At 48.3% G+C, this 12,972-nt stretch overlaps 1 protein-coding gene across 1 annotated transcript in view; it reads right to left on the minus strand.

The window, feature by feature from the left end:
- The window catches only part of PECR (peroxisomal trans-2-enoyl-CoA reductase), a 122,480-nt gene that overhangs the window by 35,806 nt on the left and 73,702 nt on the right, over positions 1 to 12,972 (minus strand). Inside the window, exon 5 of the mRNA XM_085649956.1 lies at positions 6,432 to 6,528. Coding sequence (XP_085506082.1) covers positions 6,432 to 6,528 — 97 coding nt within the window. The remainder of the gene's footprint in view (positions 1 to 6,431; positions 6,529 to 12,972) is intronic.

Below are 12,972 nucleotides of genomic sequence, written 5' to 3' on the forward strand. Positions count from 1 at the left end.
AATAGCATAAGTGGTGTATGGGAGGGCGGGAGGAGAGGCCAGAGACTAGTGGAAAGGAACATGGGATAGCGGAAAAGGAGACGTAAAAGTTGGGGGTAAATGTAAGGAAGAGGAGTGACGCTGGCAATCGAGGGGTAGTGGTCTAATGTAGTTTTCAGTCGTTGACTTGTAGGGATGAATTTCTTACTTGCACTGGGACCCACACCAATGAAAGAGTGCTGTAAAAAAGTATCTTTCTTCCATCACAGAACACTGCATTCCACAGAATCTAAACTCTGGCCTTCTGATTTCACACAACTATGTCTGGGCTCACCGGACCTCGTTTGGAGACACTCCTCTTACTCATGTATGCCTAATCCCATGGAGACCAACCAACAGTTCAAAGACAATCTTCACCAAAGACATTTGTAGGGAGTTTGCCAATAGCATAGACCTCCTTCACCATGGACTGGCTATTGGAACATGTGCAGGGAACGAGACTAGCTTTATGTTTATATAGAGCACTGAAAGCGGATAGACCACTGTCCGTACTTAAGGGAGGGCTGGAAAAGAGAACTGCATGCTCCCCTGGCGAATGCAGAACGAGCGAGGACCTGCGCAAAACCTAATAAATAACACTAGCTTCAAAGTGAAGCACTTTAACTACACTGTACATACCTGGTGCCTACCAGACTACATAGAATATACACCAATAGATCCCCAGAGTGCCCAAAATGTTTAGAGGTTGTAGGCTTCCTGCCTGCATATGACCTGGACGTGCAGGGTATTATCAGTGCCCTGGGGAAAGGTAGTGTCAAGGCTCAAACAGTTCACGGGTGCCAGGGTGGAGTCATTATACAGCATAGCCTGCTGGATGTTATCCCTAAACCCAAATTAGGAAGAGTACAATACAAATCCGCAACCTTAGGCTTAGCGATGGTTGTCTAATAAGTGATGGTGGTCTGATAAGGGGCGAAGATGTGAGGGGAGTGGTGCCTGGGGGAAGAAATTAGTTTGACAATCATTAGGACAGATGGGAGCGCAGTGGAATACTAAATTCCACAAAAACCTTTTCGTACCTATAGCGGAATGCTAACCCTTAGTCTAATGACACGCCGCCTGGTAGACTCACATGTGTTGGCAAGGCTCGGAGCCCTCTCCACCCAAAAACGTTTGCTCTAATTGAAGAAGTCTCTTCCAACAGCCCCTTGTCTGAAGGCCCTCACACAACAGGTAGTGCCCCCTTTACCCCTTTGTTAGTTCTCCCACTTACTCTTGATGTATTTGAAAATAATCCTGCCAGTCCTGGGATGTTTGTAATGCGAAAGAGGTTAGCCTGGGTCTCACTGCACGGTTACCATTACCAACCAGACTAAACACCTACCTCCCTGCTCATGGGCTGACGACAAACATGCCATCATCGCCCGGTTGTAAAGAAAATCTGAGGTGCCTCGATAATCTTCCAAACTACCAGCCTTTCCCTGACTTATCCCAGATTAAAGGCTCCTGAAAGAGCAGTCCACTTTCAGCATGAAAGATCTTCAGTGACTTTAATCATGGTTCTGACCCTCAGAAGCACAGACTCTACACTGCTAGATATCAGGGTACACCGGTCTGGTTTCTTTGGCTGAGCGCTGCACTGCCATTTCAGTTTATACATTTTTTAGAGCTCTGCAAAAATCTTTGTATTAACCTGAGAGAGCCATGAATCAGACACACACGTCTCTACACTGAGTAAGTTCTGTATAATAACCGACCTGCCCTCATAGTGGCATTATCAAACGGAGGGATAGTAATCTTTTCGATTCGAGAAAGACATCTGTAGAACCCGAGCACTCCACGGAGATCGGCTGTGCACATGGAGGGTTACTCCCCTGAAAGACGTCGAAATTGATAATGTGACTTTAACACAGACAGCCTCCACCAAGCTTTGATAAAGCCCAATAATCCACAGGCGTAAGGCGAAATACGTGGCGACTGATATATCCATGTAACATCTGAAGAGAAAATGAATGCTTGCACATAAAACTACAATATATAAAGATAGAATTAAACAAGTAAATAAATTCAGACTTGCATACATTTATTCATCAGTGACTGACATAAGTGCCTGTTTACCCTCTGGGGAACAGGGCATGCTATTGACAAACATAACAGTGGCCAGATCTAAAAAATGTGTCTCACAGCTGTGTGAGCTGTATCATCTGTAAGGATACATGAAATATATTTGAATGGGTAAACACCACTGCTGCGGCTTACAATTGTATAGGTATTTTTCTAGGATAGATCCGGACTTCTATGATACTTAATTCCAACCTCTCCCCTTGTACCTCTGTAAAGTTCACACTGCCTAGGACAAGTGACTCTAGCCCACGCGACCACTGGCCCGCACGGACCGCCCACACCCAGGTAACTGGCTGCTATTGGTGGCAGGGACCGCCCACGCCCCAGTAACTGGCTGCTATTAGTGGCATGGACCGCCCAGGCTGCTACTGGAGCTTTAGGTGGGATTTATTGAGGATACAGTCAGAGAGAGGGGGACTTGGGGAAGATGTCTGTATTTATCAGATGACACGCCCACGCTATCAAGGCAGCAAACATTAAAGATGTACAGAACATAGGCAACCTTAATACCAAGAAATAAAGCAGCCCTGGGAAATAGTGTGAGTTAAGGCACGACAGCCATGTTTAACGAGTGTTCAAACTGGCCTTTACAATCGGCTGGTGTGCGTAGGTGGCACATTCAATAAGGCAGAAGATGCCACCGCCTGTCTCCAGCTGCGCTCCGTAGTTTAGCCCCTGCACTTTCCTGCTGCCATTGGGGGACTAGCACTTTGGATCCAGAATCACACCATAGGAGTCCGACAATGGAACTGGAGTTAATTTGGACGGGATGGTCCAAGTAAACCACGGAATCAGAGGACTTCCAAGACCCTACTTCACCTGTGCGAGGGGGATTTGGCATGTTGACAGCCAAACACATCTTAATGCTGTGGGACAATCCGCTCGGCAGTAGGAACTCCGCTTTGCCGGCATTTAAGGTCATAATCTGGCATGGACCTGCTCAGGCAGCAGTGCAGCAGCCATGGTGGCTTCGGTTGCAGTCGATTTATTCTCAAATCAGAACTGCAAACACCTTCCGCGATTCAGCAGACATGGCATTAAGCAGCTCTGTGCACATCAGGTAAGGCACAGACATTCTGCACTGGTCTCCTCACATAGGGCAACCTGCCACTGCTTCCACAGTACTGCTGGCTACTGTAGACAAATCATTGCTTACTGACGTTCACAACACCAGCCCACACAGCCACAAAACCAGCACCGAATGCCAGACCTGCCCCCAAAACCACACCACACACCGACCCGTCAGACGGGCCCATCTCCTAAGATCAGTTGCACTACAGAGCAGTCTGCCTTATCCTTCCCTTAGTTCAGTTAACATAGTAACGCACATATCTATGCTGGGGTGAAATCCTACTAGAATGAGTCTTTACAGGGCACGCAACAAGCGAGCCACTCCCTACGCCTTGAATATGTTATTAGAGTGAATGTTAGAGTTAGCCGTGATGACCTCCATTAACTGGTCTATGAAGGTAGCGTTATTTCCTGGTGGGTGGTAAATCGCATGCAGGTTGCACCTTTGATTATCTGCAGATTTTATACTGAGACCGAGGTATTCACAGGATTCGAGTGGGCCGGATTGTATTTTGCTGACCTCTATCTCCGATCGGTGAATGCAGGCAATACCGCCTCCTGGCTTTTTTAGTCTGTCTAATCTCACAATGTCATAATGAGGGGGCACCAGTAGATCCATGAAAGGGGAAGAGGATTCCATAAGCCATGTTTCTGTTAGGATTGTCACGTCAATTTCCTGGCTAACGATGAGGGCAGCGGTGTCAGGCATGCTTTGCTGCAGACCGACAGTTGGGCAGTAGGCATCTTAGTGGTTTCCCTGTGCTACTAGGGTTCAGCTCTTGAGGCGGTTAGGTGGACTGGTTGTAGGTTAAGGTTGGCTTTCCTCTTCTTAGGCCAGGATGTTCTATTAGCATCGATCGGGACTGATCTAATTTCCTCACCCCTGCTGCTGTCTTTAGACTCATGACCGGAGTAAGTTTAAGGTTTCCTCTTCCGATAAGTATTTAAGATTTCTGTCTGGTCGATAATGCCCATTTGATAATGTCATGGCTGTCTCACTGCTTTTTCCTTGCAAATTATGCACTAATTTTTGGATGTGCTCGACTTTGGAGTGAGTGCTTACACTGATTAGTATTTTTTCCATAGCTTGCAGTGCGCTTAGAATGTCCTGTGACAACTTGCCCACTTGTGTTTGAAGAGCTTCGATGTCTCTCGGAGTCTGGGGAGACATATTAGGAGTGCGCATCTGCCTATTTCGGGATTTGTTGTTTGTGTCCCAGTGTTTTAGATCTGTGATTTTTCCAGAGTTCCTTTTTTAGTCATTGGTTCGGTTGTCTGCACCTCCTCTATGTGCGATGTGAGATGCGCTCCCTGTGTCCTGTGATCTTGGTACCAGGTTCTGGGGAAATGAGTTTCGTAAGGTCATAGATGCACTTTGTGTTGTTGTAGAGGGGGGTATGGAAGGGGTGTTAGTCTCCATATCCTTTATTTCTGGATGGAGGTTCCCGTTGAATGGCCTACGTGTGGGAGAGGCGCCGATTCTTCCCCATGTAACGGCGTCGTGGCAGTATTAGCATATAATATAGATTTTTCGGTTGTCTCTGTATCCTTCCTGTCCAATGTGCCTCCTGTCAAGGTTGTGTCTCCTGGCAGCATTGTATGTTGTGGTTCTTGAGGGTTTCTAGGTATTATGAGGTCTGTGGTGGTAGTGTTGGTGGTGTATAGGGTGGCTGCTTGTGTGGTCCGGTGTTGAGAGCTTGAATTATCTACGCACTCTTTTAGGGTTAAAAACAGGTTGTCGAACTTTTCTAACTCGTCGTTGGCTGCTTGTATAAGCACAATACCGTTCTTGTAGATAGTTATGCATAGGTTTGCTCTTAGTTTAGGCGACGGTGTGATTACTAGTTTTGTACCATGTGGGATATTGCTTAAATTTTTTATGTTGAGCATCTTCGTAATGACCGCGCGCCATTTAGCCGTCTGGTGAAAAATATCAGGTCGTTTACAATAATGCCTTTGTCTGGATTAAAGGAGGGGTCAGAGATCAGCGTGTCTGGGTTTTTTCCAATTAGATGGTGTTTGAATTTTTTGGCTGCATTCTTGGATAGGTTAGTTGGGTACTTTATAACGTAAGAGTTTGTGCCTGCTGCTTTTAAATTGGTTCCGGTCATATTGGCTGAGTGGTGTTAAAAGCTTTTCCGAGGTGTTCCTGCAGTGTTGACCTCACTTAGATGTCATGATCTGTCTCTGGCTGTTTACAGGTCTATTGTCGTTTGTGGTGTCTCTCCTCTCCTTTGTTTCCTTGTTTCCCACTTTGATGTATCCTCATGTCTCCTGGGTCTTTCTGTGGTTTCTGCTACAGTCTTGGCTCTCTATTTGTACCTTAGGTTTGTGATCATAGAATTTATCTAATTCTAGATCATTTGGTTAGGGCGTATGGCAAAAGTATTATTCAATGTACTTTCCCAGACCATTCCACATTTCCATTCATTGGTGCTGTATTGAGTCATTCCAAGAGGTCTGCCGTCTTAGTGGTTTAAGCTCATCTACTAGCTGAATGCACCTTTTCCATTTCTATGCATAGTCTTCTTTCACTTGCCCTTTACTGGTTACTTCCATTTTGGAGATCGATTTGATGCCTTATGAGGGAGCAATCCTCTACTCGAAATGGCCGGGGCTATAAGGCAGGGAAGAGGGAGGCAACGTGTGAAAAACGAAATTGAAAGGAGATAAATGTTTCTTTCTATTTTCTGCCTTGCATTGCATCACACCACTTTAGATCTGGTAGACAGCGGCGGCCGCCATTTTAAAGTCAGGCAAGCTGCATCCAGACTACCCAACTCGGTATGTGTGGTTTAGCCAGCTTTATTATTATGGTTTTCTTTTTACCTTTAATGCGGTTCCGGAGCGGCCGTGAGGCAGTGCAGAGATGTGAGATCTACTGTTTGTTCCACAAACAGTAGATGGAGCACCAGACTCATGTTTAGCAAAATACATGCAAGCAGAATTGATAAACCCAAAGAATGGTATATACACAAATATAATGATATTGACGTAACCCACTCCTAAGACTGACAACTGGCAAAGTGAAATCAATACATGTACCGCATAAATTACAAAACCAGTAAGGTTTGTGGGGGAAAAAACAGGCCACGCAACAAGTCTTGCAATGTCACTTGTCTTCTTCAATCTACCACTCATTCCATCGCTCCTCTCAGATGGTAAAATGACTCTTATTGCCACGAGAACCTTCTCCGGGACTAACTAAGTTCTACATCAGAAGCTGTAAACAATAGATCGCATATGTTAGTACTTACGGGAGCGACAGAGTTCACCCGGACTCCTTGGCTGGCCCACTCGATGGCTAAACTCTTGGTCAGATTATCCACTCCAGCTCTTGCAGCACCGGTATGCCTGTACGACAAATATAAAACAAGTCAGGACAGCTCAATAGCAGGACCACAATAGTTAATCCGATTTCCCTCCCCTCACTCCTTCCTCCCTGCATCCTACAGACAACTCCATTCTCTAAATGGGCTAATGTGAAAATGATAATTTAATTTGTGCTGATATCTGAAATCAAATACAACGACTTTAGTCTGAATGATGGGTAAAAGTTGATACTGAAAATATTCAAAATATATGGCTCTAAAGAACCATCAATGACCGATGCTGCACATAAAAATATAAAATTCTAGGTGTCAAATTGGCAAAGATGCGAATCACAATCAGAACCCTGGGTGGAAGGTAAACTAGTTACAGAAGTCACATGTTTATATTTTAGGTATATTGGTAAAATCAAGAAGTAGACAGACAGTGGGCATAATTATTTGCCTCTGTAGAAGCAAACTAGATGTTGGGATGGAAAAAGTCATCTTCATGGTAAAGGACATGCACCCTTGCCCTGAGGGTTCAACTGTACTGATGTCTGGATCACGAAGGCTGATTTTTGTCCTCGTAAGCAAACAGATCATGCGTGTGCGCCATAACATAGGCATGTCTCGTGAATTGCTGTTCTGTTGGAGAGGGGGAGCCCAAAGTGACTTTCATGGTGGTGGGAGGCCACCACCATCACCAAGAGTTAAGCAGCACAGGCGTGGTGGTAGCATACCATGTATCAGGAGTGAACAGGTCCTTTCTAACCGAGGTCACTGGAGAGAGCTCTACTGGCTCACTCGCTTTCAAAGTGCATGCTGGACAAAAGCATGGGCTGGGTGTACGTGTACCTATGAGTGGTACAATACAGGAAGGATACGGTGAGTGCATGTTTGGTACATATGTAGGGTGTACGTGTACCTATGAGTGGTACAATCCAGGAAGGGTACGGCACGTGCATGTTTGATACATATGTAGTGTGCCTATGGGGGGTACATTACATAAAGAATACTGTGCTGGGGAGTGCATGCATGTTAAATGGTGATACTGGACTGTAATTCTTCTTTTGTGAATGTCGTATTTCTCCGTTGTGCTGACAGCAGTAAAAAATAAAATACTTGCCTTTTTTCATAAAAAGGGAGCATTTGGCTGTACCAGGATTTATTGCTGCTGTGCGCGTTGAGTTGTGTGCACGTGTTCACTATCCTGTATCCACCTCCTCCCGGGGGAGCATTTAACTGCTCGGAGCATGCTATCCTGGAAGTCTAGCGCAAACGCGCTACTTGGCCTAGTTGCCCGGAATCCATTGTAGGTCAGGCCCTGGGACATCATGAGTAAAAGGCCTCGGTCCCTATGGTTAGGACCAGTAGACCCTACATGCTCTCAGAACGGGGTTCTGAGAATGGTCGGGTGCAACAGCCATAAGGCTATTGTCACCCGACCAAAATTTTGTCGGGCACTAATGGATACCAATTTCCCTTCCTTAAATTAAACATTTGACTTGGACCTATAGTTGTGGAACAGCCAATTAACCGCTGTTAACATCTGCAGAGGGCAATAATACTACCTTCTGACACCAACTAATGCCTCTGTCAATGTCCTAAACATTACACAAATAAATAGGTTACATAGTCGCAACAAAAGAACAGTCAAAGTGCAGAAAAAAAAAAAAAAAAGGTGCACGGACATTGGGGCGAAGGGGACAAAAGTAGTGTTAAGAGGGAGGGAGCAGGGATAGGAGGGGATGGAGGAACGGCAGACCAGAAAAAGGGAGAAACATTAGAGGATCGTCATGGGGGGGGGGGGGGGGGGGGGGCGGACGAGGGGACAGGGGAGAGGACAAAGGATCAACAAAATGGCGGATCCGGGTCCAGAGGAGTCGGCGGAGATCAGCGACAAAATGGCGGGCAGGGCGAATAATCTCACAAGATAAGTGCTCTATGATCATAGGATCTCAGAATTCCGTCTTTATGACAAACTAAAAAAGAAAAAAAAAAAAAACAGGCTGACAAAATTTCAGTTTAGAATAAAGCTGCAGTGTAATAAAACACCTTTTCCATGAAAATTGAATATTTTTGTAGAAACGGTACATCTGGCCCAAGATTATATTCCGAGACCGAGAAATATAAACCTTACAATACCAATCAGGAATCATAAGAATAAAGGTATTTTTTTTTTTTTTTTTTTTTTTTTTAAAGAGTAGTGGTAGTCTTTTTTAGGTCTTCCACAACCTGGTAGTAAAGAAGAAGGCAGAGGGAACAAAGAGAAGACTGTTTTTTGTCTTCTGTGCCTGTTCGCTCTCCTGCCCTTCCTACCGCTGCTGACCCCGCTGCCCTACCACCCCCTTGCCGGTTCCCACGCTTCCCTACCCTACTTAATGGTGGCCGCTGCGAGGCAGCGCGAGCAAGACCTCTGACCTCCTGGTCAGGGACCTGCTCTCCCCCCGCAGCTCCGTTGTTAAGTGCATCTGCTCCGTGCACTGTGCTCTGGCTGGTCAGGTAGGTGTTCGAGCCCCTCCTCCACCCCCAGGTTCCTGCCTGCGCCTCATCCCTGGTGGTCCAGAGGGAGAGCCTTGCTCTTCTGCTGGCTACTGCGGTCTGTCTCTGTGCCGTTTTTCTGTCTTTCTGTGCCCGTTTTTTCTGTCTTCCTTCTAGCATCTTCACTGTATTTTCTATTGTGCCGGTCTGGTCATTGTACCTGTGCCTGTGTGTCAATTAGCAGTTTTTCTGTCTTCTGTGCCCTTTTGCTCTCTGTACCCGCCCCTGCTGCTGCCCCTGTGGCCCCCCACCACCGGTTCCCACGCTTCCCTCCCCTACTTAATAGCGGGCGCGCCAAAGGCAAGCCCATCTGCGCCCGTCCGCGACCCGACTGGCCAGCGCCAGGAACCCTGCATCTGCAACCTCTCACCGCTACAACTCTGCTGTCCTCCTCGCACTTAACCCCCGAAAGGAACAACAACTGCCAGCGGTCAACGCCGAACACCACCCACGGTCAGTTCTCCTGTCGTCTCTGCCGCCAATCCTTCACCTCCGACCACACCCCCACGGCCCCTGCACCGACCGCCAACAACATCGAAGCCCTGAAGTGCATCCTCCTCAACGTGCGCTCCCTGCACAGACACACACGCCGTAGAGATCTGGGACCTCCTTGACACCCTCTCGCCATACGTCGCCTTCTTTACAGAAACATGGCCCAGCGCCTCCTCCGCAACCGACATCGCAGCCATCCCCAATGGATACAAGATCCAGAGGATCCCTCAGCGCCATGACACCCTCACAGGTGAGTAGCACGCTTACAATTCCCTGATAGATTGAGGGAGGACCGCCCCAACCGCCCAGGAGGAGAACTCGCCATCGTACACAAGAGTTCCCTCCGACTCTCCACCTCAACCATAAAGGACTCCTTCCCCACCACCGAACACCTTCATTTCCAGATCCAGACCAGCCCCAGTCTCCGAGGCACCCTCGCCTACAGACACCCCCGTACCATGCGCTTCATTTGCCACTACCATCGCTGACCTCATCACACCCCATGCAATCGCCTTCATGGACTACATACTCATGGGAGACCTGAACTTCCACCTCGACAACCCCAGCGACCCAAATTCCGCCACCCTCCTGGACAACCTCGCCAGCATCGGACTGAAAAAGCTCGTCACCACGCCCCACACACAAGGCAGGACACACCCTCGACCCCATCTTCGCAGGAGGAAACAACATCCACTTCGGCCACACCACGCAACCCCCATGGACAGACCACCACTGTGCACACTTCCACGTCGACAAACCCACGCCGCCCAAACCTGCACCGTGCAGGAACTGGAGTAAAGTCATTGCGGAACAACTCAACTCCACCCTCACCTCCGATGCCCCCACCACATCGACCGACACCAAACTCGCAGCCAAAGGACTCCACAGATGGATCTCCAGCTGCGCAGACAAGCTTGCACCACTATGCAACCCCTACAGACAACGCCCCAGGAAAGCCACCTGGTTCACCGCCAACCTCCAAGAATCCAGACGCACCTGCAGACACCCCACTCCGAAACCACTTCCTGCTCCAGCAATGCCATCCAGCCCACCATCTCCTGCTGGACCCCAGTCACCACCGAAGACACCACTTCGACCATGAAAGGCATCCACTCAGGGGCCCCCCACGGACCCCTGCACCCCGCACATCTTCCACATTGCCGCCATCGAACTACGACACACCATCAACACCACCTTCAAGACTGGCATCTTTCCAGACAACTGGTAACACGCAGAAGTTCAACCCCTGCTCAAGAGACCTCAGCGACCTCAAGAACAACCGACCCATCTCCCTCCTCCCCTTCGCAGCCAAAGTCAGAGAAGACCGTCAATGCACAACTACCCAAATTGAAAGAAAACTCCATCCTCGACCCCTCCCAATCTGGATTCCGCAGCAACCACAGCACCGAATCCGCTCTACTCCCCGCCACAGACATCCAAACCCTCCTCGACCAAGGAGACGCCGCAACCCTGATCCTACTCGACCTCTCTACAACGTTCAACACCGTCTCACACCGCACTCACCGCCAGACTCCACTATGCCAGCATACAAGGAACCGCCCTCGACTGGATCCGCTTGTTCCTCACCGGCAGAGCCCAAAGAATCAGACTACCACCTTTCCTCTCCAATCCCATGGAAATCAACTGCGGAGTGCCCCAAGGATCATCACTCAGCCCCACGCTCCTAAACATCTACATGGCCCAGCTTGCCGCCATCGTCAGACAGCACAGACTCAGCATAGTATCCTATGCTGACGACACCCAGCTCATCCTCTCCCTCACCAAGGACCCAATCACCACCAGACAACTTCCAGGAAGGAATGAAGGACGTAGCACCCTGGATGAGCAGAAACTGCCTGAAGCTCAACTCCGAGAAGACGGAAGTCCCCCCACACCCATGAACCACGTCTGAAACCTCGGCATTGTACTCAACTCCTCCCTCTCCATGACACAACAGGTCAAAGCTGTCGCCTCCAGCTGTTTCAACACCCTCCGAAAGACCTTCAAGTGGATCCCTTTCCCCCTCCCCCCCCACCCCCCCCCCCCCCGAGTGAAGGAAGGCCATCACCCACGCACTCATAACCAGCAGACTGGACTACGGAAACGCCCTCTACGCTTGGATCAACAAGTCTCTACTCCGCAAGCTCCTGACCATACAGAACACCGCAGCCAGACTGGTCCTCTGCATTACTCAACACAAACGCGCCTCCCAACACCTACGGAACCTCCACTGGCTCCCCGTTGAGAAGAGAGTCACATTCAAGATACTCACCCACGCCTACAAATGCCTCCACAACACCGCACCCCAATACCTCAACGAGAGGATCTCCTTCCACGTACCCAAGAGAAACCTCCGATCTGCCGACCTCGCCGAAACCTTGTGTATCCGCAGAGTCAGAAAAGTGAAAGAACCTTCTCGTACATCGCAGCCAAGACCTGGAACGAGCTCCCGCTCAACCTGGCTTTGACTTATCGGGAGCGGCTCTCCCCCCCCACCCCCATGAGACCCTCACAGGTGAGTAGGGTGCTTACAATTCCCCTGATTGATTGAAGGTAAGAAGTGAAAAGGGAGTGGGAACTTATGATGGGGTGGTATGGTTTGCACTGCTAGGAGGGTTTGAATAAATAACCCTTAGTGGTAGGGGAAGGGGAAGTTGGAGCAGTGCATGTGGATTAATAGCAGAGGGAACCTCAAAGTATTGGTGGGCCTTACAGAGGGGAACCCCTCTGAATTAAAAACAAGTGGCCTGGTTTTGTCAACGTAGCGAGCCATTCTTGCAGAAAAAAAAAAAAATCGGCAACAGTGGTTCTACAAAAAGATTAGTTAAAATCAGTTTCCTCAGGCAGGTATTTTGTTATGAAGACATACAACTAAAATCTCTAGGCAGTCTTTAATCTTCTACTGCCTTCTTTTTTCTTTTCCTAGCCACCTACATGTGTTGTGGTTTGTATACAAAACAAATGCACAGAAATTGTTGTTGACTACTGAAATAAAAGAACATCTGATAACACGGGTCATGTAGAGAATAAGCCATTTGTTTTGCAAGTCTTTTCATTGCGAACTTCTGTACTTTACAATTCACTTTGTTGCCAATAACAAAATAGGTCAAAACATCTTAACAGCAAACAATCCAAGGGCAAGCACTCCAATGGATCTTCTCCTTCCTGACTGGAAGGACCCAGTCAGTCAGCCTGGCCCAACACAGCTCAGATGTTCGCGATCTCATCTGCGGAGTTCCACTAGGATCCTCCTGGAGCCCGACCTTCAATGCATACGTGATCCCCCCTACCCAGCATAATCCACAGTCACAAAATCAACGTCCTCTCTTACGACAACGGCACACAACTCATTCTCTGTCTCACAGTACCCGGATTAAGTTAATTGCTTGCATGACTGAAAATCGCCCACTGGAAAAAGAGCAACTGTTTGAAGCTGGACAACCGACAAGATCAA

This window comes from Triturus cristatus, chromosome 3_2 (genome assembly GCF_964204655.1).
Source record: "Triturus cristatus chromosome 3_2, aTriCri1.1, whole genome shotgun sequence".
In the NCBI taxonomy this organism is placed as follows: domain Eukaryota; kingdom Metazoa; phylum Chordata; class Amphibia; order Caudata; family Salamandridae; genus Triturus; species Triturus cristatus.